Raw genomic sequence first — 27,578 nt, 5'->3', positions numbered from 1 at the left:
CTCCTGCCGGCCCTTGTCCTTGCCGAAGACCTTTTTTGTGGAGTCCATCTGTGTGGATCCTGAGGTCATAGCTGCTAACATTGTGGTGAGTGGTGTCTCTGACCTTGTGGGGGCAATAATACAGCTGAGGTGGCATGTGACAGTGAGGTCTGTCTCCGGGTTTGGGCCAGTGCCTAGGCCGGCCTCGATTTGAGCTTCTTGAACATTGGGGGCGGGGAGGGAAGGCAGTGCAACACCAGGTCAGGTAATCGGAGACTCCTGAGCACCACTTGTGTGGAGGGCCGTGTAGGTGGGGGGCATTCACTCTTGCTCCCTCCTCTTACCTTCCCCTCCCTTTCCCCCTCATCATTCCCTGGACAGTGAGAGAGGAGCTTCAGCCTCTGGAGGTAGGGGGTGGGGGTAGGAAGTGATGTTTATATTTTGAAAGCGAAAGAGATTTGACCTCTCTCCCCTGCCCCCTGTTTATCCAAGGAATGAACATCTGGGTTGGGGGAGATGGTTCAGCTGGGAAGGGGCTTCCGGGCCCTTTGCCCCTCTGGCCTCACATCCCCCTGTGCCACAAAGATGAGGACTCCTATCTTAGGCTGCCCAGTAATACTCTGTTGGCACTGGTGTGGGAACTAAGACCAGGGAACTGCTGGACGCCTTCTAACGGAACCAGTCTCCAGGGATCGGCTGCCAGCCTCATGCCCCCAGCCTTGTCCTGGCCCCTGGCTCAGCCTCCCCTCGCCCCCTGCCCAGCATCCTCCTTGGTCTCTAGCCCTGCCTGGCCTCCAAGCCTGATGTGTCCTTGCTCTGTGCCTGGTCCGGCAGCAAGTGAAACTGGGCAGCCCTGACTATGTGAACCACGGTAGTGACGAGGCCACGGAAGATTTCATGCGGCGCATTGAGTGCTATGAGAATTCGTACGAGTCGCTGGATGAGGACCTGGACAGGTGAGTGAGGAGAGCACCATGTCCTGCAGCTATGATGGGTGGGTGGTGGGGGTCCTGCTCAGCTGCCTCCTTGTGACTCGCCGGGGTGGTGGCTGAGTGGCCACCCCCACAGGCAGAGATGGTCTGGCCTTGTTTCTTTCCTTCGGGCAGAAATTGTGGGCCAGAGGTGACTTGCAGAACCCCTATTACCTTATCTGGGGCTCTGCAAGTCAGAGTTTTCTGTTATTCCATGTGACTCAATGACCCTGCATTGCATAGAGCTTACTAGCATGGAAGGGAGGGAGAGAGGGAGGAAGAAAGGAAGAAAGAACAGAATTTTCTGCTATTCCCTTATGAAATCAAGCCTAATTTCTATGTGGAGAGTCTTCCCGCAAGGCATTTGCGAACATTACGCGTTCTTTAAGTGCGCAGTCTGTGTTTTGAGACGGGGGGACGGAGAGCCCAGATCCTGCTTACAGCTGACAGTGGCTCGTGCTGATAAGCCCCACTGCCTCCTTCTGGAATGGCAGACCCAGCAGGAGTAAGTGTTGGGTGGGGAGGGGGCTTTAGGCCCACAAGGGGCATCAGCTGAGGCTCTTACAGTAGCAAACTTTATCTGTGAAGGGTCAGGTAGCAAATATTTTGGGGGGCATACAGTCTCTGTTGAGCTATTTAACTCTGCCATTGTGGTGCAAAGGAAACATAGACAATATGTCAATAAATGGGCATGACTGCGTTCCAATAAAACTTTATTTACAACAACAGGCTGCGGGCCGAATTTGACTTTTTGGCTATAGTTTGCCAACTTCTGTATAACAGCATAAGTGGGGGCAGTGGTTAAGTAAGTAACACTGTGGCCCCATGGTAAAGTATTGCATGGTCACAGATCATAGCCAAGACACAGGGGACAGGGTGAGTTATGTAGCATTAAGTGAAAGTCTGGAATATAAACTTGGGCGTAGGGTCCTGTATAATCACATGAGAACATCTAATGCGTACAAACCAAGGGGAACAAGCACCTGTAAGAGGGATGATTTCTGGGGGTCTTTACAGAATAGTTCCTACTGGAACTCCAGTAGGAACTCCTCCTCTGGCTGAGTCTCCTTGGCCGGGCTCTGTGGCCAGCCCCAGCCAGTCAGCACCCACTGCCTGGGCCCCGGTGGTTTTTCGTGTTTCTCCAGTCACCCCAGCACAGTGGTTCTCGTGGTTCTGTGATGTGAGCGCATGAGAGAGGCTTAACTGGAACAGCTCCTGTTCGATTCCTCAGTTAACGTTGCTACTGTTTTTATTGGTGTCCACGTAACAACCCTAAACCTAAACCCAGGCCCTCGGGCCAGACGGTGAGAACTCAGATGAGAACCTTCAGGGGGCCTCCCTGGGCCAGCCCAGAGCACGATGCCTGAGAAACCCCGCCTTTACTCCTGCTGCCTCCCCAGCACCCAGCAAACAGAGCAGACAGAGCGTGTTCTCCCAACCACCCCGCTCCCCAGCCCGAGCGAGCAAGGGAAGTGGCTGAGCTGGGGTACAGGGGCGGGGTTTATTGGGGGAAGGAAAGGCAGGTCCAGGGGTGGCTGGCAAGGGGAGCGGAGGCGAGGAGCGTTTGCCAGCTGCCCCCAGGTCAGTCCTGGAAAAAACCATCTCTTATTCACCTTACAGACTGTGCGTTGAGAGCTCAGAGGTAGGCAAGCGGGGTCCGGGGGCCACAGAGCAGCAGTGGAAGTCACAATGTATATGACTGACCCTTTGGATGTCACCTTTTGGAAACACGACAAGTGTTGAGCACCTCTCACAGGGTCTGTCTGGCTGTCCCACGTGTTGTGTTGCTCCGTCCTCACCTCTGTCACTTGCACACCAGCTGCCTGTCCATGTGTTGTGATCTCAAGCCCAGTGGTCCGAAATGCACAGCTCTGTGGCCACTTCCGATGGTGGCAGGATGAGCCCTTGGGGGCCCAGTCACACTCACACCTCTCTCTCTCAACCTTCTCTCTGGAAAGGGATCTGTCCTACATCAAGATCATGGACGTGGGACAGAGCTATGTGGTGAACCGGGTGGCTGATCACATCCAGAGCCGCATCGTGTATTACCTCATGAACATCCACGTGACCCCCCGCTCGATCTACCTCTGCCGGCACGGGGAAAGTGAGCTCAATCTCAAGGGCCGGATTGGCGGGGACCCGGGACTGTCCCCCCGGGGCAGGGAGGTCAGTGTGTGTGTGTGTGTGTGTGTGTGTGTATGTGTGCGTGCACACGCGCGCGCTGGCGTGCTCGGGGGTGGAGAGGGGAGCTGTGCATTGGTACTTCTGGGCAGCTGAGTACATGTATGCATGTGTCCAGTGGACCTGACTCCAGCTCTTACAGCTCATATGTAATCAAGGTGGATGACCTTCATTCAGTCTGGAATGTTCCTGTCATGTAGGGAAAGTCATCAAGCACCACACTTGGATCTCTGGCTTCCATGTGAGCTGTCACCAGCTGAGCCCCTTTCCCTGGAGAGGCATGCCATTATGGGAATGACCCAAGTTCCTGCAATGCAGCTGATGGCTGCACCACAGTCCGGGGGAGATACTCAGGCCTCTGTAGGGAGGTCACATGGTCCAGGACACATGGTCGGGAGGTGGGCCACGGCAGGGGACATAATGATCCACAACTGGAACTGCACGGAGGGTCTGGAGAGAATGCGTAAGGATAGCACTTGAGGGTGTGGGTGTTCTCAAGAGGTCAGTTCTCTGTGTTCTGAGGCTGGGTGGCCATGACGCCATTGTGCCCTGTGGCTTCATGGCCCTTTGAGGGCCGCCTTGGATCTGTGGGTCTGAACTTGCTTCTGATGCATTTCAGTTTGCCAGGAGTCTGGCCCAGTTCATCCGTGATCAGAACATCAAGGACCTGAAGGTCTGGACGAGCCAGATGAAGAGGACCATCCAGACAGCCGAGGCCCTGGGTGTGCCTTATGAGCAGTGGAAGGTCCTCAACGAGATCGATGCGGTAATCACCTGCCCTTTGCTGTCCTCCCAGTGCCCCTGCCCTCTGCTGCTTAGTGCTCCCAGTCCCCGCCCTCCGCTGATCAGTGCTCCCAATCCCTGCCCTCCCCTGCCCGGTGCTCCTGGGCCCCCACTGAGCTCAGCCAGCGCAACTGTGCTGAGAACCCAGGGCAGCTCTCTTCTTCACTTTTCTTCAGTTTTTTAGGGATTGGATTCCCACACCCCCGCGTCTTTCCTTCCTTCCCTTCTTTTGAATTTAACTATCTCCACCAACCAGAATTTCTTTTGGCATTCCAACATAAGCCTTAAAACTGATTTCTCCCCGGTTAACTCACTACTTATAACCACCATCTATCTTTTCCCTGTTGATTTATTTCACCTACTTTTATATTAAGTATGATTTACAGTATCACACTGTTTTAATTATGGCAGCTTTTTACTCTGTTTCTTGGCCATTTGGATATCTTCTGTGAGGTCTTTTGTTCTTTTTCTCCCCCGATTGGATTGTCTGCCTTTTTCTTGGTGATTTTTAGGAGTTTTTTATGTATTTTGGATACACTCCCAATTTTTGACTGGGAGCCGGACATTTTGGATGAACAGTGCTAGAGATAATTCAGGCTCGGGTGAATGTTCTCTCTCTCCAGAGGATTAACTTTTACTTTGGGCAACCAGTTGGGGTAGGTTACCTTGGTCTACTCAGGGACAGAGCAATCGCAAAGCTGCATTTTATCTTTGCAGAGGTCAGTGTTCAGGTCTTCCTCCTTCTCTGAGAATGTGGCCTGTCAGGTTCTGACGGAAAACCTTGTGGACCCAAGCTTCTGTTTTTGGCCCCTCAGCCCAAGACAGTGGCCAGTTCTGCCTGGCTTCTGTCCACTCAGTCCCTACTTCTTGCTTGGCTTCTCCTCCTCCCCACCCCACCCCGTTTTATTGAGATATACTCAGCATGTAACACTGTGTTAGTTTTAGGTGCACAACATGATGATTTGGTATACCTATATATTATGAAATGATGACTAAAACAAGTTAACATTTGTCACCTGCCGTAGTTACACATTTTTGTGTGTGTGAGGAGAACTTTTAAGATCTAATCTCTCAGCAACTGTCTTATTTTTAAAGACTTTATTTATTTATTTGAGAGAGAGTGAGAGAGAGCCAGTGAGCGAGAGAGAGAGAGAGAGAGCAGGAGCAGGGGGGAGGGGAAGAGGGAGAAGCAGACTCCCCACTGAGCAGGGAGCCTATTGCGGGACTCGATGCTGGGGCTTGATGCGGACCTGGGATCATGATCTGAGCCGAAGGCAGATGCTTAACCGACTGAGCCACCTAGATGTCCCTCAGCAACTTTCAAATATACGACAGAGTATTGTTAATTGTAGTCACCATGATGTACGTTATATCCCCAAGACTTATTTATCTTGTCTTTATGTATATATAATTTAAGATTTTTATTTATTTGTGTGTGAGAGAGAGAGAGAGGGCACAAGCAGGGGGAGTGGCAGGCAGAGGGAGAGGCAGACTTCCCACCAAGCAGGGAGCGCGATGTGGGACTCGATCCCAGGCCCCTGGGATCATGACCTGAGCCGAAGGCAGATGCTTAACTGACTGAGCCACCCAGGAGCCCCAAGACTTACTTATCTTATCGCTGGAATTTTGTACCATTTGACCACCTTCACCCATCTCCCCCACCCCCAGCTTCTCCTTCTTTTAACTGCCACTTTCAAAGCAACAAAACCCCAAAGGGAGAAATGATGCTGTGTATCAGGTTCCCCTCTTTGGGCTTCCCTTTTCTCCAAGACCCTGGCCCCTCATGGCCTCTCCGCCTTGTAGCTCTATGATAATATCAAGCAGGTTTAAAGTTTTTTTTTTCTGTCTGGCTTTTCTAGTTGCTCTCCCTGGAGGGTTGTTCGGAAGCAAGCTAGGCTACCAGTGCCTGAAGTGCAAGCTGGTAATGAGATCAGATTTGACTTGTAGAGAGGTCACCCCAGCTGGCATGTAGAGAATGGTTTTGCTGGGGCGAGGTAGAGGGGCAGGCTGGAGAAGGGAGACCAGTGAGAGTTGCTCACGGTGGCCTGGTAAGCTGATGGATGACATCTGGAACGTGACTGGCAGCAGTGTAAGAGAGACGAGTGGACTCATTTGTGGGCCGTTTACTCATTTATTCACGTATTTATGCCAGCCCGCCCTGGGGTGGGCACTGGACCAGGTGCCAGGGACCCACATGTGGGGAAGGGATAGAAGTGATAACTGAGAAGAAGACGAGTGTCCAGGACCATTCCAGGTTTCTGTCCCCTGGGAAGGGTTCTGGGTCACGTGAGGGTAGGAACTGTGTCTACCTTGTGCCCCACATGGTGGGTGCTCAGTAAATATGGACTGAGTGGAAGGAGGCAGTCTGGGGGAGAATTGGTGAGCTCTTGAAAAGGGTAAGTACTCTTTGTGACCCCTCTCGTAGTTCCTTTGAGCATCTTGTAGGCTTCCAGCAGTTGTGGCTGCTGGGAGTCGTGGGAGGCCTGCAGCCACCCTTCCTCGCTCTCCCTGAGCCCGCTTGGGTGCCAGGGCCTGCCCTGCAGGTATTGGATGTGGCTCTAACATCGGGCTTCGCACAGAAGCCTTAGGCCACCCCAGTTTTTGTTTTTCTTTTGTAGTTAATCTGATTATTTTCCTAGATGCTGGTGGATTCTCTTCTTTATCTTTCGAGTTTGGAAACTGTTCTAATATCTGTGATCTATTCATCATCTTTCTATGTTTGTCTTTCTTCTTTTCCTGGGTTCTGGTAAGCAGCCTTGGGCTAGCCTTCTATTTCAACACTGGGATTTTTTTTTTTTTTTCTTAGTTCAGTCCACAGTTCACGGCCTTATTTGTTCTTTTAAAAAAAAAAAATACCAGCTTTGGGGCGCCTGGGTGGCTCAGTCGTTAAGCGTCTGCCTTCGGCTCAGGTCATGATCCCAGGGTCCTGGGATCGAGCCCTGCATCGGGCTCCCGGCTCTCCCTCTCCTTTTGCTGCTCTCCCTGCTCAGGCTCGCTCTCTCTGTATCTCTCTGTCTCAAATGAATAAATAAAATCTTAAAAAAATATTTAGAGGGCGCCTGGGTGCCTCGGTCGTTAAGTGTCTGCCTTCGGCTCAGGTCATGATCCCAGGGTCCTGGGATCGAGCCCTGCATCAGGCTCCATGCTCAGCAGGAGGCCTGCTTCTCCCTCTCCCACTCCCCCTGCTTGTGTTCCCTCTCTCACTGTGTCTCTCTCTGTCAAATAAATAAATAAAATCTTTAAAAAAAAAAAATACCAGCTTTATTGAGAAATAATTCACATACCATACGGTTCACCTACCTAACGCATACAATTCAGTGGTTCTTAGAATAGTCACACAGTTGTGCAACCACCCCTGCAATCAATCTCAGAACATGTCATTACTCCAAAAAGCACCCCTGACACCGTCCCTCCATTTCCTTCCAACCCCTCCCCCCACCGTCCCAAGGCTACGGCTAATCTATTTTGTGTCTCCGTGGACTGGCCCAGTGGGGATATTCCATATAAATGGAATCATACACTATGTGCTTTTTTGTGACTTAGCATGTGGTTTTTTCTTTCACTTAGCATGTTTTCAAGGTCCAAGCAAGTGTCCAAGTTTCATTCCTTTATATTGCCCCACATCCTATTGGGCAATATAATAATAATAATATACCACATATGACGTATCCAGTCATCCGTTGATGGGCTTTTGGGGGGTTTGCATTTGGGGGCTCTTAGGAATAATGTTGCTGCGAACATTCATGTGCAGCTTTTTGTATGGACATGTTGTCCTTTCTCTTGGGTATGTACGGAGGAGTGGAATTGCTGGATCATACAGTGAACTCTGTGTTCAACCTTGTGAAAAACTGCCAGACTGCAGCATTGTACAGTCCCACCAGCAGCGCATGAGAGGTCCGATTTCCCCACATCCTTACCAACTCTTGTTATTATCTGCCGTTTTTTCTTTTCTTTTTTTTTTTTTTTTAAAGATTATTTATTTATTTATTAGAGAGCGAGCAGGAGAGAAACAGCATGAGAGGGGAGAGGGTCAGAGGGAGAAGCAGACTCCCCGCTGAGCAGGGAGCCCGATGCGGGACTCGATCCCGGGACTCCGGGATCATGACCTGAGCCGAAGGCAGTCGCTTAACCAACTGAGCCACCCAGGCGCCCATCTGCCGTTTTTTCTTTAATAGCCAGCCAACAGTAGAATGTCATTCAGCAAGTTCTCGACCACTTTCTAACAAAGATCACCTTTTCTTTAGTGTCTAGTAAATACCATTTCCATTTCCTTCTGAGGCCTCACCAGAAGCACCTTTCACATTCATATTTCTTTTTTTTTTTTAAGATTTATTTATTTATTTGAGAGAGAGAGAGAGAGAAAGAGCGTGAACGAGGGCAGTGGGGCAGAGGGAGAGGAAGAGAGAGAATCTCAAGCAGAATCCCTGCTGAGTGCGGAGCCCAGTATGGGGCTCGATCCCAGGACCCTGACATCATGACCTGAGCCGAAATCAAGAGTTGGCTGCTTAATCGACTGAGCCACCCAGGCGCCCCCAATATTCTTATTTCTAGCAGCATTATGCTCATGAGGTTATATGTATTTCTAAGATGATAGAAGCTCTCTCTACTCTGCTTCACTTCCTTCTGAGTCTTTAGCAGAATCACCGTCAATGCCCATATTTTTACCAAGTATCTGGTGATTGCCAACAATCCTTGGCATTCTTTAACTTACAGCTGCCTCACCTCAATCTCTGTCCTCACGTGGCCTTCTTCCCTGTGTGTGTCTCTCTGTGTCTTCTCATGGTCGTCTTGAAAGGACATCAGTCAGTGGACTGGGGCCCACACTTGGTGACCTCATCTACTTGGTTACATCTGCAAAAACTGTATTTCTTTTTTTTTTAAAGATTTTATTTATTTTAGGGGCACCTGGGTGACTCAGTTGGTTAAGCATCTGCCTTCAGCTCGGGTCATGATCCCAGGGTCCTGGGATCGAGTCCAGCGTCAGGTTCCCTGTTCAGAGGGGAGTCTGCTTCTCCCTCTCCCTCTGCCGCTCCCCCTGCTTGTGCTCTCTCGCTCTCTGTCAAATAAATAAATAAAATCTTTAAAAATATATATTTTATTTATTTTAGAAAGAGAGCGAGAGAGCACGCATGAGCTGGGGGGAGGGGCAGAGGGAGAAGGAGACACAGAATCTCAAGCAGACTCTGCGCTGAGCGCAGAGCCCAACGTGGGGCTCCATCTCGCAACCCTGAGATCATGACCTGAGCCAAAATCGAGAGTCGAACACTCAACTGACTGAGCCACCCAGGTGCCCCAAAGCCCTATTTCTTTTTTTTTTTTAAGTATCTTTTTTTTTTTTTAAGATTTTGTTTATTTATTTGAGAGAGAGAATGAGAGACAGAGAGCACGAGAGGGAAGAGGGTCAGAGGGAGAAGCAGACCCCCTGCTGAGCAGGGAGCCTGATGTGGGACTCGATCCCGGGACTCTAGGATCATGACCTGAGCCGAAGGCAGTCGCTTAACTAACTGAGCCACCCAGGCGCCCCAAAGCCCTATTTCTAAATAAGGTCACACTAACAGGTACCACGCATTAGGACTCGAGCGTATCTTTCAGCAGGGACACATCTGACTCAACAAAGATGGTTTGTCTTTCTTAGAATTTTCTTATTTCACATAAGTTATCTCATTTGTTGACACAGAGTTGTTCACAATAGTCCCTTAGAGTCTCTTCTCTTGGAAGCTTGATAGTAATGTTCCTCTGTCATGCCTAATCATAGTGATTTTTTTCTCTTCTTTTTTTTTTTTTAAAGATTTTATTTATTTGACAGAGATACACGGTGAGAGAGGGAACACAAGCAGGGGGAGTGGGAGAGGGAGAAGCAGGCTTCTGGGGCACCTGGGTGGCTCAGTCATTGAGCGTCTGCCTTCGGCTCAGGTCATGATCTCAGGGTCCTGGGATCGAGCCCCACATCAGGCTCCCTGCTCGATGGGAGGCCTCTTGTCAGTCTAGCAAAAGGTTTGTGAATTCTGTGAATCTTATCAAAGAACCAACTTCTGCTTCCATTGCTTTTCTCTGTCTTCTGTTTTCTATTACATTTATTTCTGCTCTGATCTTTATTACTTCCTTCCTTCTGCCTGCTTTGCGTTTAGCTTGCTCTTCTTTTTCCAGAATCTTAAGGTGGGAGATCAGATTATTGATTTGAGATCTTTCTTTTTTTTTTCCATACAGACATTTACAGCTGAAAGTTTTCCTCTTGGTCTTTCCTTCTTAACAGACAACTTTGCCCCAAGGCTTTGTCTAGAAAACAACTTAGAACAAAGGCAGAGACCAGCAACTTTTTATTAGGACATTTTATGGCTTCTTTCCCTCTCAGGGCCCTTAAACCACACTTACATGTTGTCAACCAGTGTTCTTCTCTGCTGGATTTTTTAAAAAATAGCATTTATAGAAGGTAATCCATGCCACATGTGAGTGCGTGGGTGTCTTGAAGAACACAAGTGAATTCTTGCTTTATAGCTTGTACAATAGTCTATAACTCAGAATACGTATTTCTACAGCACAGAAAACAAAAGACACAAGGAAAGACACATAGTTAACATTCCTTTGTTTATTTTTATGGCATACACTGGATGGATGGGTAATGGATGGATGGAAAAAGACTGTTCTGGTAGCTCTGTACAAACAAGGGGCTGCCCCCTTGCTCAGCGTCCCCATGGGCCTGCTCTTCCCAGTGGGGTTCTAAGCTCCAGGCTGGGAGGGCCCCTGTGGCCCTGGAAATGCCCTGTAAACCTGGTCCCCTCTGCCTGCCCTCCCCGCCACCCCCCCCGACACAGGGCTGACCCCCAGGCCTGGCATGGGAGATGTGACGACCGCCATGTCTCCCTAGGGCGTCTGTGAGGAGATGACCTACGAAGAAATTCAGGATCATTATCCACTGGAATTTGCCCTACGGGACCAGGACAAGTACCGGTATCGGTACCCCAAGGGGGAGGTAGGTGGGATTTGGGGGCTTAGCCCCAGCTGCCACCTGCGCTCTGCCCCAGGACCCCTGGGGGACTCTGGAGGCTGCATGGACAGCCGGTGGGGCCTGACCTCAGAGCTTGGCCAGGCTGGGTGTGTGTGTCATCTCTGCCACTCCCCAGCCATGATGCCCAGGCCGCAGTCCCCACCCCCCACTCGGGCGGTGGGTGGACATTGCTGCACGGGACTCCCAACTCTGAGACTCATTGGATCCCTGCTCCCCGATGTTCCCCATCTTTGCCTTTCCCCTTCCCCGGGGTATCACAGGGATCATGTCCTCCGCATGGCTCCAGACACAGAGTCCTGAATACAGACCTAGGGAGACCTTCCCCGGTTGAGTCATAGCCACAGGAAGCCATGTGCTCGGACACCTTCCCTCAGGCTGGGTCCTGCCTCAGCCCAGGCCCCAGGTCAGAAGTAGGTCACCTTTGACTTGGGTACCTCCCACTTCCGGGAGGTGGCCTGGGGCAGTGGCCAAATAAAGATACCCTGACAGATACACACATATGTACACCCATATACAGACTCATGCAGAAGCTACCCCCCACCCCCAACCCCGGGTGCCAGCCTCTTGGCCCCTCTGCTAGACTGTCTTCAGGAAAAGTACAGCTCTGGGGAGCATTAATTATTCCCCACGTCGTACTGTGAGGGAGAACTCAGATTTAAAACTAACCCAGATAACAGTAAAAAGAAGCCAAGCTGTTCCCTCTTCAGACTGGAGAATACAGCGGGGGGAAATTGGTAGGGAAATTACAGTTACCAAAAGAACTGAGCTAGGCTTCCCCCGGAACTACAGGACTTCGGTCCCAGGGAGCACTTCCGGCTCCAGCTTGAGGCGTGTGTTTTAAAGTCCCGCTCATTGTGTGCAAAGGGGGCTTGGTCTCCTGACGGAGAAGTCTCTAAACCTCAGGGCCCACGCTTGGTCCAAGGGCTCCCTCATCAGCTACCTCATGGCACCCAGGGGAGGCACAGGGCAGGCTGACCATGAGGATCATTGTTCCTGGGCCCTCAGGCATGCCGATGGGTCAAGTCCCAGGAAGTTTTGGGGGTCTTTGCTCCTCCCACCCCCACGGTTCTTTCGGTGCGTTCCGTCTGCTATGGGCTGGAAGGGCACAGTGTCTCTCCTCCCAGTCCTCAGTTTGCCAGTGTGTGAATTCCAGCAACAGAGGGTTCCGCCAAGGGCCCTAGGGGTAGGCATGGAGATGGCCCCTTAGGATGGAAGCCTGAGGCCCAGCCCTGTCCTCTCGTCCTCCTGGGACCTGGCCCTGGGGTAGAGGATGCGATCTCTTTCCCAGATTTCCAGTTCTTCTCCCCTCCCAGCTTCCATCTCGAGCTGGACATCTCACTGTCCTACACAGGCAGGCCCTAGCCCTGAGCTGCCCACCCCCGGTGCCCCCGGGGTGCCAGGCTGGAGGATATCTAGCCACAACCTCCCAGAATGATGAGGGTCCTAGGAGTGAGGAGGTAGCCTGCTACCCAGAACATCTCCGTCACTACCCCTGGAGCAGGGCCTGAGGGACCCTTCCCGCTTGTCCTTGCAGTCCTATGAGGACCTGGTCCAGCGCCTCGAGCCTGTCATCATGGAGCTGGAGAGACAAGAGAATGTGCTGGTCATCTGCCACCAGGCTGTGATGCGCTGCCTTCTGGCCTACTTCCTTGATAAGGCAGCAGGTGCGGGCCGGCCCCCGGGGAGGTGGGATGTGTGTATGTGAGAGGGACAGAGGGACTGTTCTGTGGGCGTCCCTGGTGTGCCAGCCCTGCCCATCTGTGTCCACAGAACAGCTGCCCTACCTCAAGTGTCCGCTGCATACCGTCCTGAAACTGACCCCTGTGGCTTATGGTAAGGAAGCTTCCTGCACACTCACCTGGTTGCCAGACTCTGGCTTTCCATGGGACTCCACGATGTTTCTGCAGATCCCTTGAAACTCCCATTAGGGGCTCATTCCTCCTCTGCCCCCCACCCACTGCCTTTCCCAATTTCCTTTTTTTTTTTTTCTTTTCTAAGTAAGGTCTACACCCAACTTGGGGCTTGAACTCACAACGCCGAGATCAAGAGTCACACGCTCCACAGACTGAGCCAGCTAGGAGCCCCTCCCAATTTACTTTTTTGTTTTGTTTTGTTTTAATTTCTGTGGCCACACGAGCCTTTCTGATGATCCTTAACCATCACCCACCTGCATGAGGGGCTTTTCTACTGTTTTTTCAGAGACCCCCACAAAGCCCCACGGCCCCCAGGACCTGGGCCTTAACATATTCAGGGTATTTTGAGTGCAGAGTCGTTTGAGTCCCAACTCTGCCTTGCATTGTGCCCGCAGGGACCTCAGGCTACCTCCTAAGCTCCTGAGTCTCAGCTCCTCACCTTCAGCACAGGCTATGAGGCACCCCTCAGGTGGTCGTGTCCTTGGGAGAACGACGGGAAAGCCCAGTGACAGCTGATGTTGTTCCCCTGTGTGCTCATCCCCTCGTCCCCATGCACTGAGCCCCTGGCATGATGTGGATTTGGCCTTGTGTTTGTGGCGTGCTTGGGGTGTGAGTGGTGCGGGGGCCCCGAAGGCTCATGGAACGATTCCACGCCGTGCTCAGGCTGCTGCACGTCTCGTCTCCTCAATGGAGCCCTCCCGGGTGTCTGGGCTTCTCCCCAAGGCTGCGCGGTGGCACTTGATAAGCATGGGCCTGCGGGGTTCCTCGTCCTTCCTCCCGTGCTCCCCAAAGCAGCCCAATGTGGGAGGACCCGGATGAGGCTAAGAATGGCTGCCCTGTTCTGCGATACCCCGGGCTTCCACCCGAGAGAAGCTTCTACCCTCTACGGCTCCAGGAGGGGAAATGAATTTACATCCTCCCTTTGGCAGGTTGTAAAGTGGAGTCCATATTCCTGAACGTGATGGCTGTGAACACACACCGGGATAGGCCTCAGGTAGCAATGGGGTTACTGCTGGGGTGGCGAGCCTATTCCTGGGGGTATCCAGATGCAGCATCTTCCAGACCCAGGGCCAGTTGGGGTGCCTGCCAGAGAGGACTTGAGTTCTCTACCAAACCTGCTGTCTTATCATCAGGGTGAGGTCATGGCTCTGGGCTGGGCCTTCCCGAGGGTGCTGCCCTGGGAGTGGGGAGGCCCCTGGAGCTGGGCCACCAGGGTAGGAAGTGCCTGAGCCTGGGTGTGGTGGCTTCCCAGCAGCCCTATCACAGAGGTCTGGGCCAGGGGGAGAGGGGGTCCCAGCTGGAAAGAAGCAAGAGGCCCGCAAGGGGACGGATGCAGATTCTTCCGTGATCCCCTACAAGTTCAGGCCTCACGAGCATCCTTCCCAACTTGAGCAACTTTAAAAATTAAAACGGTGTGCGCTTTGTTGGGGAAAGGGCCATGCAGGTGCAGAGAGGGTGTTGGCACTGGACAGAGACGGTCCTGCAGAAGAGCAGTTCCCGACCCTGTGTTCCCCCAGTGCCTTGTTTAAGATAGAAGCTCCTCAAAGTATTGCCCAGAACCCCTTTCTATGTCCATGGGAGGTCTCTCTTCCACTGAGGCCAAGGGCTAGATCGGCCCTTCTGGACCCCATTCCCAGAGTCTGCTGTACCAAGAAGGCTCCTGGGGTCTCAGTTGTGGCTGCTGCCGCCTAAAAGGGAGCATGGTGGGCTCTGGGTCCCTGTCAAAGGTGCACAGCTTGGGCTGCACACTTGCAGCCCTGTGGTCTTGGTCCCCACCAGCAGAGATGTGTGGACGTTCTTAAGGTGGCTGCCCCCTCCCTGGGACCATCCACCATGCAGGCCTCTTCCCTGTTTGTCCCGAGACTCTGCTCCAGGCCCCGTCTGGCCCCCATAGGTCACTGGGGAATGCATGTCCTAACGGGCACCCTTTGTGCTGAGGGAAGTCCAGGAGGCACTGGGCCCCAGCACTGGCTGACAGGGTGATGATAAGAGAAGCCCCTGGACCCGGCCGGCACTGGGGGCTGACCCCCGCATCTGCAGGGCAGGAGCCAGCATGGCCACGGGGTAGCTGGCAGCCCCCTTGCCCACCTCTGCATGCTGGCTTCCGAGATGCCAACTTCTGCTGGCCACCGGTTCCCGGCTGGTTCCCTTTCAGGTGGCAGGATCCCCGGGCCCTAGCCCATTCTTGGGAGCAAACTGAGATGGGAAAGGGGCCCTCAGGAAGCCTGCCCCATCCCCCAGAGTTGCACCTGCCCCTCCCATTGCAGTGGCTGGTTCAGTGAACCCAGAGGTGGGCCCCTGGGGGCCGTGTCTTCTTGCCTGTGGGTCTGGGCACATCACGTCACACAGGGCTGCAGCCCCAGGTGACCTGCTTCAGTAGGTGATGGTTGTGAGGGCCCACAATCAAGAAGATGGGCCACCAGGATTGGGGGGCTCAAAGGACCGTCTCGTGGAGCTGAGGAAAGTGTCAGGCCCCCTTATCCCTCAGGCCTGAGCCCAGCAGGCCATGGAAGGAGCTGGGCTCTGCGGCTTGGCGAGGCCTCTCTGTAGCTGAGGGCTTCGGGAGGTCCAGGGCACCCTGTGCCCCAGCTCTGAGAGGACAGAGCAGGCCAAGATGAGGAGGGGTCCACAGGCTGCCGGGGCCTCATCTGACACCTGCCCACCAACACTTAGACCAGGAGGTGGGCACCCCCAGGAGCGGGGCCCCCTTCCCTGCCCCCACTGGTGAGGATTTGAGCCCCTAACAAGCTCTTCCCTCCCAGTTGACTCAGGCCTGAGGCAGGAGGTGGGATGGCCTCGTTCTGGGCACTGCCTGCCCTGTGAGCAAGGAGCGAGCAGGACCCGGGCACCTTCCTCCGCTGCCTTTGAACCCTTGTGTTCATCCATCCGGCATGTGTGGAGAGGCTCTTGAGCCCTTGCTCTTAGGGAAATTTGGGGGTTGGAGTCCCATAGCCAGGGCTCCTGGGGGATGAGTATGTGAACCCAGAGGGTTACAGTGATGAGGAAAGTAGACAGCAGGACAGTGGGTGTCCATCTATTCTCACCACAAGGTGAGTGTTCTGTGGTTTGTTGTGTGTGTGTTTGTTTTGCAGAATGTAGACATCTCGAGGCCCCCGGAGGAAGCCCTTGTCACGGTCCCTGCTCACCAGTGACCATGCCTCATCCACTGCGACCCCCAGGCAGGTATGGACCTCTGCAGATGAGGTCCTTACAGGCCCCCTGGCCCGTGTGAGTTTCTCTGCCGGAACATCCCAGAGCCTGCGCACCAGCCTCCCTGCTTCCTTGTTAACGGTGACAGGGTTAGACGTGGTGCCCGACCTGCTGCTATAAAGCATTTGGCCAGACTGCATCCGCCCGGGGCTGGTGAGAGGTGTCCTCACAAGCTGGTCCTGCCGTTGCAGCTCTGAGGTGCTCTCTCCCTGGTCGGTGGGCTCTGTGAAGTGTGAAGCCCTAAACATGTGAACAGAAAGCCCGGCTAGGAGGTTCCCGCCACGGCCGAGCTGTCTCAGGCGGACCTGGCGACCCCAGCGGGGACTCTCTTGTCTCCTCTGGGTGGGACCCTGAGCTCTGCTGCCGGGGCTGCGAGGGAGTGCCCTTCCCGTCCTGCCAGGAACCGAGAGCCACCGAGGCCGCCCCCTCGTGTCGGAGCCGCTCGTGAGCGCCACGTGCTCACATCAGCAGAAGCACGCAGGGAGCGCGGCCTTTGGGGTCACCCCTTGTCGATTGCACGTACACTGGAACATTTGGGGGAGCTGGTGGCCAAGGCCGCCCCTGCCCAACGGCTGTCACGGTGAAAGCACGTAAAGTCAGGGTGGTCGCGTGAACACCCAGGTGCTCGAGGGAGAGGGTCCCACCTTGCCCTCCCGGCCGTGCTCCCCAGGCTACCTCTCCCCCGTTGCCGCCTGTGTCCACACAGGAGCGGACCCTGGTGGCAGAGAAATGCATTTGCTGTGAAGCGTTCAGAGAAAAAAGCCTGTCCTGGCGTTCACTGACCTCCACCTGTGGGGAGAGGCCGGAAACCCGAGGCACCCTGTCCAGGGGAGGATGTTCCCAGCATGGCGCAGCTTCGGCTTCCCGTGCATGGAAGCCTGGCAGAAAACCACCCCGGGAGGCTGCCATCTGTCACGCGCCCCTGAGTTCCTTTGGGCCCAGAGAGGCAGGCTGGGCAGTGGGTTCTGGCTCCATCTTGTAGATGGGCAGGGGGCCTGGCCAGCAAGTCGAGAGGCTGGGTGAGGAGGTGTCGGGGTCTGTAGTCGGACGCCCTGCTGTCCACAAGTGGGTCCTCGACCAGGATCCCGAGCCCACCTTGTACCCAGAAGCTTCCCTGGCAGGACAGCCCACCTTTCCCAGCCTCCCGGGGCTTTAAAGCCTGCGCGTGCCCCTGCCCCAGCTGTGGTCTCTCAGCCTCGTGCACTGCAGTGGCCGTGGACAGACCCGGTGGAGGGCTGGGGCAGGAGCTTCTGGACTTACCTCCTGCCAGAGCCCCTAGCCCTGGACTCAGGACCAGAGGACCATGCCACTGCCTTTGGGACATGGGGACCACAGCCCTTGTTTCCATGTCCCCCAGAGTTTTGGTGACTTGGTCACATGGACAGTTACTTGTTGGCCATAGTGGGTTTCTTTGGTTGGTGGGCTGTACGTCTGGATGTCCCCACCTCTCCAGGACCTCAGACTGGCTGAGGCAGGACCAGTGAGGCCTTTTCTCTGTGCCCAGAGGGCAGTCAGGAGCTGCTGGACCCAGAGTGTTACAAGGACTGGGATAGGGCAGAGGGAAGCCTGAGGGCATGGCAGGGTTGGGGCAGCTCCTCTCCGCCTCTGCCTGGAGTGCTCTCTGCATGGGCAGCAACCCACTGGGTCGGCTGCCAGGTTTTATCCATGACAGTCCATGTGCTTGTGTCGAAGACGTTTTCCCATTCTCCCTGGAGTGGGTGGTGGTGGATCTCAGCCACACGTCACACTGTGTCCAGCATTCTTTGCAATAAATACTTAAAAAAAAAAATTGGAGCACCTGGCTGGCTCAGTCAGTAGAGCACCTGACTCTTGATCTCGGGGTTGTGAGTTCAAGCCCCATGTTGGGCCTAGAGCTTACTTAAATAAGTAAATAAATAAACAGTAAGAATCTAAGGTTGTATCTTGTGGCCATCTCTCCACTTCTGAGGTATTCTCCAGCTGGTTCTGCTGACTCCCACACTGTGGTCTCTCATAGGTCTGTGTTGGGATCTTTGGTCCAGCTCCCACTTCCATGCCTACCCCTCTCTGGAGAGGAAACTGTCTTACCCTGGAGTGAGTCCTGGGCCTCGTGCCCATGGGCAGGGAGAGGGCCAAGTTTTCTCTGGGCCAGCATAGGGTTCTGGGTCCACACTCCAGGATGTGTGAAGGGGCATCTGGGATGGAGGACCATTAAGGGGAAATTATGGGCCCCAAATGTTGGCACCTTTGGGGAGGGGAACCAGGGACTGGGTTGAGGACAGAGGGGCGACACGAGGCTCTGAGTGGGGGCGTGTCGGCTGGTTCTGTCTTGTTTTCTTTGTCACCGACCTTTGGGTTGGGGAAGATGGTGACAGGGGCAGGGTTTTCCCTTTCCCCTGCCCCAGAACTTCATTGGACTCTGCAAACCTGCCCTGGGCCCGGGCTGTTGGAGGGCAGGTTGCAGGGCTACTCCTCAGTGGACACGACGGGGCTGGCCGTGGCCGGATGCCCAGCTGCACCTCTTGCAGTGTGTCGGGTGGAGGGAGCTGTGAGGCCGGGCTGCTTCTGGGTGGTTTGGTGTTCCTAGTAACCATGGCTCTGCCTCACCCAGCTGTGTCATGGTGGGTGACAGAACCCCCTGGGCTTCATTCCTGAGTTCAGCGGGATTTCAGCTGCGATGGTCTTCCTGGTGGGTGAGATCAGGGGACAGCTTGATGGTCCTCACCCTGTCTCTGGGCACTGGGTTCCTGGGTGGACACCTGACCTGAGAGGCCTCAGTGCTTTGGGAAGAAGGTGTTAAAGATTTTTAATAACAAAGCAACAGCAGAAAGAATAAGATTTAACACTATGGGAATTTTTCTTCAGGTCCAGTGTTCTACCACGACCTAGAAAGAGGGATTATATATCATCATTTTGAAAAATTGTGTAGCATTTTGGGTTGCTCGGAAACAATGACCATCATTGGATGTTAGGGTCAGAGGGTATTTGGATAGAAAGAAATGCTGTTGCAAAGACAGGCTTTAGCAGAGGCACCTGGCTGGCTCAGTCTGTGGAGCATGCGACTCTTGATCTCGGGGTTGTGAGTTCAGGCCCCAAGTCGGGTATAGCGATTACTTAAAAATAAAATCTTAAAAAAAAAAAGACACAGGTTTCAGCAACATTTGAATTATGAATTATGTTTATAATATTATATACTATATATTAATAAATTAAAATACAGTTATCACCTGCAAAGGGGAATTTTGGCATGTTTGGCTTAGACCAATCATGTGTGGAGCTGGGCATGTTTTTTGAACAAAACTGTTTTTTGGGGGCGCCTGGGTGGCTCAGATGGTTAAGCGTCTGCCTTCGGCTCAGGTCATGATCCCAGGGTCCTGGGATCGAGCCCCGCATGGGGCTCCCTGCTCAGCGGGAAGCCTGCTTCTCCCTCTCCCACTCTCCCTGCTTGTGTTCTCTCTCTTGCTGTGTCTCTCTCTGTCAAATAAGTAAAATCTTAAAAAAAAAAAAACAAACTATTTTTTTTTTAAGGTTGTCTTTATTTATTTGACAGAGAGATAGAGAGCACAAGTAGGCAGAGTGGCAGGCAGAGGGAGAGGGAGAAGCAGGCTCTCCGATGAGCGGGGAGCCTGATGGGATCATGACCTGAGCCAAAGGCAGATGCTTAACGACTGAGCCACCCAGGCGCCCCTGAACAAAACTTTAAAGTGAAAAATGGAGGCGGTGCCTGGGTGGCTCAGTCAGTTGGGCGTCTGACTCTTGATTTCGGCTCAGGTCATGATCTCAGAGCTCTGGGATCGAGCTCTGCATCAATGGGCTCCGAGCTCAGTGGGGAGTCTGCTTGGGAGTCTCTCCCTCTGCCCCTCCCCCAGCTCGTGTGCGCGCAAGTGCACGTGCTCGCTCTCTCTCTCAAATAAATAAATCTTAAAAAAAAAAAAAGAATCCCTGACATGGAGAACAGTGACTATGGTGCTTGTTAAGTAAAGGTTGAATTGTGTCCGCCCCACAAAAAAAATTCATACATTTAAGACCTAACCCCTAATACCTCATCATGTGACCTTATTTAGAAATAGAATCTTTGGGGGCACCTGGGTGGTGCAGCCAGTTAAGCGTCTGGCTCAGGTCATGATGATGGGGTCGTGAGATCAAGCCCCACGTGGGGCTCCACACTTAGCACCAAGTCTGCTTGCGATTCTCTGTCCCTCTCCCCCTGCCTCTCCCACTCGTGCTCTGTCTCTCTCTCAAATAAATGAAATAAATCTTAAAAAAAAAAAAAAAAGAGGGGGCGCCTGGGTGGCTCAGTTGGTTAAGCGACTGCCTTCGGCTCAGGTCATGATCCTGGAGTCCCGGGATCGAGTCCCGCATCGGGCTCCCTGCTCGGCAGGGAGTCTGCTTCTCCCTCTGACCCTCCTCCCTCTCATGCTGTCTGTCTCTCATTCTCTCTGTCTCAAATAAATAAATAAAATCTTTAAAAAAAAAAAAAAAAGAAATACCATCTTTGCAGATGTACCGAGTTGAGGTGAGGGCGGGCCCCTCATCCAAAATGCCCCAGGGCCTTCAGAGAGAGCGTGGCCCTGCCAACACCTCGGCTCCAGAACCGTGAGGCAAGAACCTTGTGTTGTTTAAGCCACTCAGTGTGTGGTACTTTGTTACAGCAGTCCTAGCAGACAGACTTTTCAAAGACGTTCCCCTCAGCAATGAACTTCTAAATGAAGGTAAAGGGAATATCTCTGGGTGAGTTGTTTGATAATCCCAGTCCAACATTTGTTTTCAGTGAATGAGTGAATCTTCCTGAGGCTTTGGATTCTTTCCTCTACTATACCAGGGAACTTTTGGCATCTTGATTGCATTTAGTGAGACTCAGCTTTCCTTCCAGCCAACCAAATAGGCACCCAGAACGACCCCTAGTAGCTCAAGCCAGCACACGGAATCCAAAATTTCTGGTAAGTGCACCTGTATTGAAAAAATCAGCCCAATTTAAATCGGTTCTTATCTCCTTGGTCCAGGACCTGGACCTCATACATGCTCTCCATATTGTGACCACGGTAAAGTAACAAAGTCTTACAATTTCTTTGATATATAAGCCTTTCCCTCTGGGTTTAACTTTGTAATAAGACCTCCAGACATGCTGGAATCCATCTTTTTATTTATTTATTTTATTTTTAAGTAATCTCTACACCCAACATGGGGCTTGAACCCACAATCCTGAGATTGAGTCACATGATGCTCCACCAACTGAGCCCACCAGGTGCCCTGCTGGAATCCATCTTTAGTTTAAGGCATTGGGGATGTTAAGGAGTTTGGGAAGAGGGGCAGAAGAGTCGGCTTCCCTCGGCAAACCCCTTGGCAAGGACGCCTTGCTTCCATGGGCAGGGAGGTGCAGAGGGTCTGGGGTTGGTGGTAATCTGATTCCTCTGTGCTCTTTCTTATATCTTCATCCCGTGTAATTTGTTAACACATTAAGTGCCTACTGTGGGCTAAGCCAGGAAGCCAGGAAGCCTGACAGACAAACACTTACTGTCATGGAGCCAGCACTCTCATGGTGGTAGACACAGTAAAGAAATAAGTAAAGATCACAGAGAGAATCACCTCACAGGGCGCTGGGACAGAGGGGGTGTAAGAAGGCCTGGAAGGTGATCAAAGGCCTGGGTGAAGCCGTGAAGCATTCCACAGCCAGTGCAAGACCCTGAGGGCAGGCTGTGCCAGGTAGGTTCCAGGAACATAGGGGAGGCCGGGGTGGCTGCAGAAGCAGGAGTGAGGAGGAGGAAGACCATGGTGGTCAGAGGTCATGGGGTTCAGGCGATATGGTGCTTTGGAAAGGGGAGGCTACTTTGAGCCAAGTGACTTGATCTGATGAACATTTTTAAAGGGTCCCTCTGGCTGCTGCTGACTCCAGAATAGACTTCAGTGGGGCAGAGTGGAGGCCGGGAGACCTGTGCAGAGGCCTCTGTGACAATCTGGGCGAGAGACCATGACGCTGGGGTTGGGGCTGCTGAGAAGTAGTCAGATTCTGCCTAAACTGTGAAGGTAGAGCCAAGATTGGCTGCTGGTTTGGATGAAGGCATATGAGAAAGCCCACCATGCCCAGGGGTGGGGTCGCCACTGTGGACACGTGAAGGTCCACGGGGGCAGTGTGGTGCTGGGGGTCGGCAGTTCAGTGAAGGCGCATTCAGATTAAATGTCAGGGATATCCAAGGGGAGGCATTGGTGGGACGGTTGCATCTTGGCCTCTGGAGTTGAGGCCTGGGCCGGAGATAAGAAATGGCATCATCAGGGCCTAGACGACACTTAGAGCTATGACAGTGGACGGGCGCTCGAGGGGAATGTAGATAGGAAAGCAATGACACCTGAGGACTGAGCCCTGGGTTGCCCACATGACAGCTTGACACGAAGAGCCAGAAGAGGGGTATGGAAAGGACCAGCGTGGGGAGCATGTGTGGAATGGGGAGTGGCCTGCCATGTCGAGTGACCACCAGTGGGTCAAGGAAGGTGAGCGTTGCCACTGGATGTGGGCTTGCGGAGTGTTCCCGTGTGTTGCTGTGCACGCTCAGTGCTCTGTCCTGAGCAGTGCCTAGCGTTCGCCTAAAAGATTTAGGGAGGCTGTGAATTCAGGCAGTATTTAACCTGGAAGCCACAGAATCAGCCTGTGGGTTTGATGGTGGGCCTACCTCAGCCGCATCGCTGTGGGAGACAGGAGACTCCTTTGCAAAGCAGAGAAAGCTTTGTTCGTAGCTTGACAGGCACACAAGAATCTGACCCTACTGTTCTCTTTCTTTAAGCTGTTTGGCCCTTTTGGAAGCAATCACCTGACACCAGGTGCTTTTCTCAAGCCCTTCACTGCTGTTGTTAAGGGGAAGCCCTTGGCCTCCTCAAGCCCCGTCCTCAGTGGCTTCCTCACGGGAGGGGCCACCTGTGGTGTCTTGTTTTCTGACACCACTTTGGACACTAAATTTGGTGGGATTTTTCACACCAATAACGAATTCTCTGACACCAACTGGGTGTCCAACAATTCCATTCGATTTGGACACCAACTCCTGAGTGAGTGCAGACCCGGCAGGTGAAGGGCTCAGTCCTACAAGACTGACCCTACTTCGGGGCGCCTGGGTGGCTCAGTTGGTTAAGCAACTGCCTTCGGCTCAGCTCATGATCCTGGAGTCCCAGGATCGGGTCCCACGTCGGGCTCCCTGCTCAGGGGGGAATCTGCTTCTCCCTCTGATCCTCCCCCTCTCATGCTGTCTCCCATTCTCTCTCTCAGATAAATAAATAAAATCTTTGAGAAAAAAAAAAAGACTGACCCTACTTCAGGTGCGAGCCACAAGTCCCACGGGGGCCACCCATAACTTCTGACCAGGTGGCCATACATCAGGTATGAGCCCCCTCCTCAAATTCAATAATTTGCTGGAATGACTCACAGAACTCAGGGAAACACCTTATTTACATTTACCAGTTTATTAACAAGGATACAATTCGGGAACAACCAAACAGAAGAGATGCATAGGGCGAGGTATTGGGGGGATGGAAGGCTTCCAGGATACCCAGGGCTCCTGCCTTCCCAGTTCCTGAAGTTCCCTGAACTCACTATGCAGGGGGTTTGATTGGAGGTTTCATTACAGAAGCACCATTGATCACATCATTGGCCTTTGTAAGTTTAAGGACAGGTGTAGAAGTGGGGTACTGGGAGACTTTACCTTCAAAAACCCTAGAAACCAAGTTACATAGATCATAAAATAATTGGATTAGAATTTTTTAAAAATGATGTTTTGACTTTAAAACTTTATTTTTGAAAGGAAAGAAAATTTGCTATTGCTGGCGTTGATTAAAAAAAAAAAATCATTGGCCTTTGGCTGATAGAAGTGAACTCTCCACCCCCTGCCTCCGCAGTCCGGGCTGAAAGTTCCTACCCTCTATTCCTGGCTTGGTCTTTCTGGCGACCTGCCCCCCCACCCCCCCCACCCCATCCTGAACCTATCCAGGGGTTGTGCCTTTCCCCACCGGCAGTCTTTCATTAGCATCCAAAAGACAGTACATTCCAAGTGTTTTAGAAGGTCTGGTGCCAGGAAGCAGAGACAAAGAGCCTCTACTTTGTATTAAACGACACTCCCAGTGGGGGCTTCAGCCTGCCAGGTTAGCTAGAGCCCTTTCCCTTCATCCTAGCTGGATTTCCACTGCCTTTAGCTCCCACCGGACGGATGTCCAGTGCGGACACCTCCTGCCATCCCCGGGGGCAAGTCCTCTATCAGTTGCAGGAAATGGGCTCTGCCCAACTTAATCAGAAGGAGAATTTATGAAAAGGAACTTGTGTAGCTCCCAGAGCCACCAAGGGGGCTAGAGGACAAGACACAGAGCCACACAGTTTGTCTCCAGCCCAAATCACAGTTCTGCTCGGGCCTGCTGCGCATGCCACCGCGGGGCCGTCCCCGTCCCTGCAGGCCCAGATGCTGCAGGCTGCTGCCTGGCTGCCACGGCCCCACGAAGTAGGCTCTCTGCGGTCCTCCCGCTGGTCACCAGCCCCGGAGTGACCTCCAAGGAGGGTACATTTGATTGGTTGGGCCTGGACAAAGGCCCTTGCCCCGGGGCAAAGGACACAGGGCGAGTGAATATCTGGCATTTCTGCCTTCTGAAGTGGAAGAAAGGGGCCCAGGGGCTGGGTGAAAAGGAATGGCCGGGACTGCTACTTTAGCATTGGTCACTAACGCAAATTCAGCTGAGCAAAATGTAAAGATCTCATTGGTTTTATTAACCACTTCATGTATTGGGAGGCATTCCGCAAGTGGAGGGGGCCTCTGAGGAGTGGGACCAGATGGAGGGTTTCTATAGAAGGAGGGTAGACGCAAGAAAGTTTCATATTAGCAAAAGAAAAGGATTGTTCCAGGCCCCGCCGCTTTCTAGGGGGCAAAGCCGGTGTCTTATCAGGCAGATGACCTCATCTTTCTTTGAGGGATGGGAGATGAGCAGGTGGCCGACTCAGTGGAGCTGATCAAACATTCCCCGACTGACCGATTACAGCCACATTTCTGGGGGAGGCTGAAACCACAATTAGACTGGGGATCAAGCCCTGTGGGAACTTGGTCTGAGGAACACCTTTTTGGGCCTGTGGTTTTCTTTTTTAACAGCACTCACCGCTCCTGGCCCCGAGGCTCAGTCCCGGGCTGATGGGCCGCATCCACGTCAGGAGTGGGCCGTCTGGGCATCACTGGGTGTTGCTCTGGGCTGCCGGCCCCACGTGGAATTCCCATCACAGCTTGGTCACCCACCGTAAGTGAAGGTCCCATTCTCGTCAAGCTGGGTGTTTGAGAAGAGCTCAATACAAGTGCTCTTTACAGGGCTGTAGATAGGTTCAAGGGGCCACCTAGGTTGGGGCAGCACCGGGGGGGTAACATCAGGAGGAGCCCTTTCCCAGGCATCTGGGGGGCTCAGTCGGTTTAATGTCTGCCTTGGCGGGGGCGGGACTGAGCCCCTAGTCGGGCTCCCTGCTCAGTGGAGAGCCTGCTTCTCCCTCTCCCTCTGTCCCTCCCACCCTCCGCTCCTGTGTGTGTGTGTGTGTGTGTGTGTATGTGTGCGCATGCGTGCGCGTGCTCGCTCTCTCTCTCTCTCTCTCTCTCACTCTATCTCAAATAAATAAATAAAATCTTAAAAAAAAAAACCAAAAAACAAGAAGCCCTGTCCATCCCTAGGCCTGCGGGGTCAAGGTGGGGAAGGGTTACCCAAACCTGGTGTGGGACCACGCCTTAGTCCCAGATTGGCCCCCACACATCCCGTGTCAGTTCCCGTAATCTGTCCACCAGAGGGATCTCTCAAGGCATTCACTCTTGTGGCCTCTAGATAAAGTCTCAATATCTCAGCATATGGCCCTGAGAGGGACCTAGGAGAGAGGAGTGCTATGGGGTGGGGTGTGTTGACGGCGGGCAGGAGTTTGGGGAAGTAGAGTGGGGGGGCAGCCCCACCCACGCAGACTCTGACCTCCCGCCTTCTATTTGCCAAGCCCAACAAGAAGCCCAGGAAGAGGGGGAACCTGGGTGGCTCAGCCGTTAAGCATCTGCCTTCGGCTCAGGTCATGATCCCAGGGTCCTGGGATCGAGTCCCGCATCGGGCTCCTTGCTCCTTGGGAGCCTGCTTCTCCCTCTACTGCTCTGCCTGCCGCTCCCCCTCCTTGTGCTCTCTCTCTCTGACAAATAAATAAACAAAATCTTTAAAAAAAAAAAAAAAAAAGAAGCCCAGGAAGAGGGAGCCCCAGGACAAGGTAAGGTGGAGGGTGGACCCGGAAGGGAAAGTCAAGACAAGCTGCTGCCGCAGGTCCCTACCATGGGGAGCACAGAGGACTGGGGGCACTGAGGCAGCCCATCCCCCAGGGGAGTGATTCAGGCCTAGTACTCAGGGGAAAGTGGCCGGTGGGCTGAAAGGGATCCTGTCTTTCCTTTTTCCTCAGTTATCCGGCACCTACTATGTGCATGGCCCTTGTGCTGGATACAGAAGACAGACGCTACCCCAGTCTCATTGACTCCCCCAGAGTAGCAGAAGACACCCATATGACCCAGGGTTTGGTGTTGGGCTGGGGGAGTCACAAGGGCTGTGGGAACATAGAGGGGCACCCTAACTCAGACTTGACATCTTGGGAGGCTTCCTGAAGGAGGTGGTGTTTTAAACTGGGACCTAAAGGGTGAGCCAGAGAGGGTGAGGGGGATGTGTGTGGTGGCCAGGAAGCATGAGGAGCCCCATTTTACTGCTGGGACTGAAATTGGAACTTTATCTTAAGAGCCATGGGGAGTCCTTGCAGGATTTAGAGTGGTGGTGATGGGGTGGGGGGGTTGACTACTGATTTGTTCTCTAGGAAGTTCAAGACTGGAAGCATGGAGAGAGGTGGTGAGACCAGAGCTGGGTCAGTGGTAAGTAAAAGAATGTTCTGGAGGTGAGAGTGGCAGAGTGGGGGGAGTTGAGCACCAGCCTGGGTGACCAGGTGGAACTGGGGAGACAGGTGTGAGTTGTCTGTGGTGGCCCAGGAGCTCTTGGGAGGTGGTGTTCTGGGCGTCCTCAGGGCCTGGACTGTGGTGAATGGACAGTGGTGAATCTCAGAGGCCAAGACACCACAGGTGAATGGACTGTGGTGAATCTCAGAGGCCAAGTCAGCTGGCAGAGAGCTCAGGGCAGGCAGGGGGCAAGAGTAGAGTTGTGGGTGGAAGGTGGGGAAGGTGAGGATCAGGTGGTCCGGGACACCAGCAGGGAGTGCAAGGCGGAAACGCAGAGGAAGAGGGTGAGGACATAGGGGAGGACCCTGTGGTGCCAGTGGCCTGGGACAGGGGAACAGCAGTTGGGGGAGTGGTGTGTGCCCTGAAATGAGGTGTGAGCCATTTCATGTAGACCAGACGGGAAAGGGGCAGAATTTAAGGTAGGGTCTGTTTCTAAGCAGGGAAGGGCACCGTCTGGAATGAAGAGCGGGTGGGGGAGGCCTGAGGAGACAGGCTGTCAGAGGGCTGCCTCTGAGCGCAGCAGCCCCGCTACCGGGCACCTCCGTCCCATACACGTGGCCTGGCACTGTGTTTGCTGAGCTAGTCCAGCTGTCTG

The 27,578-nt window shown here is 53.3% G+C and overlaps 1 protein-coding gene and 1 long non-coding RNA gene across 9 annotated transcripts in view; both read left to right on the top strand.

Moving 5' to 3' along the window:
• Positions 1-17,957, top strand: part of PFKFB4 (6-phosphofructo-2-kinase/fructose-2,6-biphosphatase 4) — a 34,448-nt gene extending 16,491 nt beyond the window's left edge. For 5 of the 8 annotated variants that reach the window (XM_081817097.1, XM_081817088.1, XM_081817103.1 and 2 more), the window contains exons 6-14: positions 29-85; positions 814-935; positions 2,909-3,116; positions 3,751-3,897; positions 10,780-10,884; positions 12,455-12,584; positions 12,691-12,753; positions 13,763-13,827; positions 15,926-17,957. In XM_081817097.1, coding sequence (XP_081673223.1) covers positions 29-85; positions 814-935; positions 2,909-3,116; positions 3,751-3,897; positions 10,780-10,884; positions 12,455-12,584; positions 12,691-12,753; positions 13,763-13,827; positions 15,926-15,985 — 957 coding nt within the window. In that variant the 3' untranslated portion in view covers positions 15,986-17,957. Of the gene's footprint in view, positions 1-28; positions 86-760; positions 936-2,908; positions 3,117-3,750; positions 3,898-10,779; positions 10,885-12,454; positions 12,585-12,690; positions 12,754-13,228; positions 13,728-13,762; positions 13,828-15,925 lie in introns of those variants that run through there. The other 3 variants (XM_081817094.1, XM_081817116.1, XM_081817106.1) reach the window with 3 other exon arrangements.
• On the top strand, positions 7,157-9,001 carry LOC145721068 (uncharacterized). The gene is made up of 2 exons (XR_014144540.1): positions 7,157-7,839; positions 8,061-9,001. It is a non-coding gene; the product is annotated as an uncharacterized LOC145721068 (long non-coding RNA).
• Positions 17,958-27,578: the final 9,621 nt, after the last annotated feature.

The sequence above is a fragment of the Leptonychotes weddellii genome, chromosome 1 (assembly GCF_054177405.1).
Source record: "Leptonychotes weddellii isolate Sample4059 chromosome 1, ASM5417740v2, whole genome shotgun sequence".
NCBI lineage: Eukaryota > Metazoa > Chordata > Mammalia > Carnivora > Phocidae > Leptonychotes > Leptonychotes weddellii.
The sequence above is the reverse complement of the archived record's forward strand: the minus strand, read 5'-3'. Positions and strand labels throughout refer to the sequence as shown.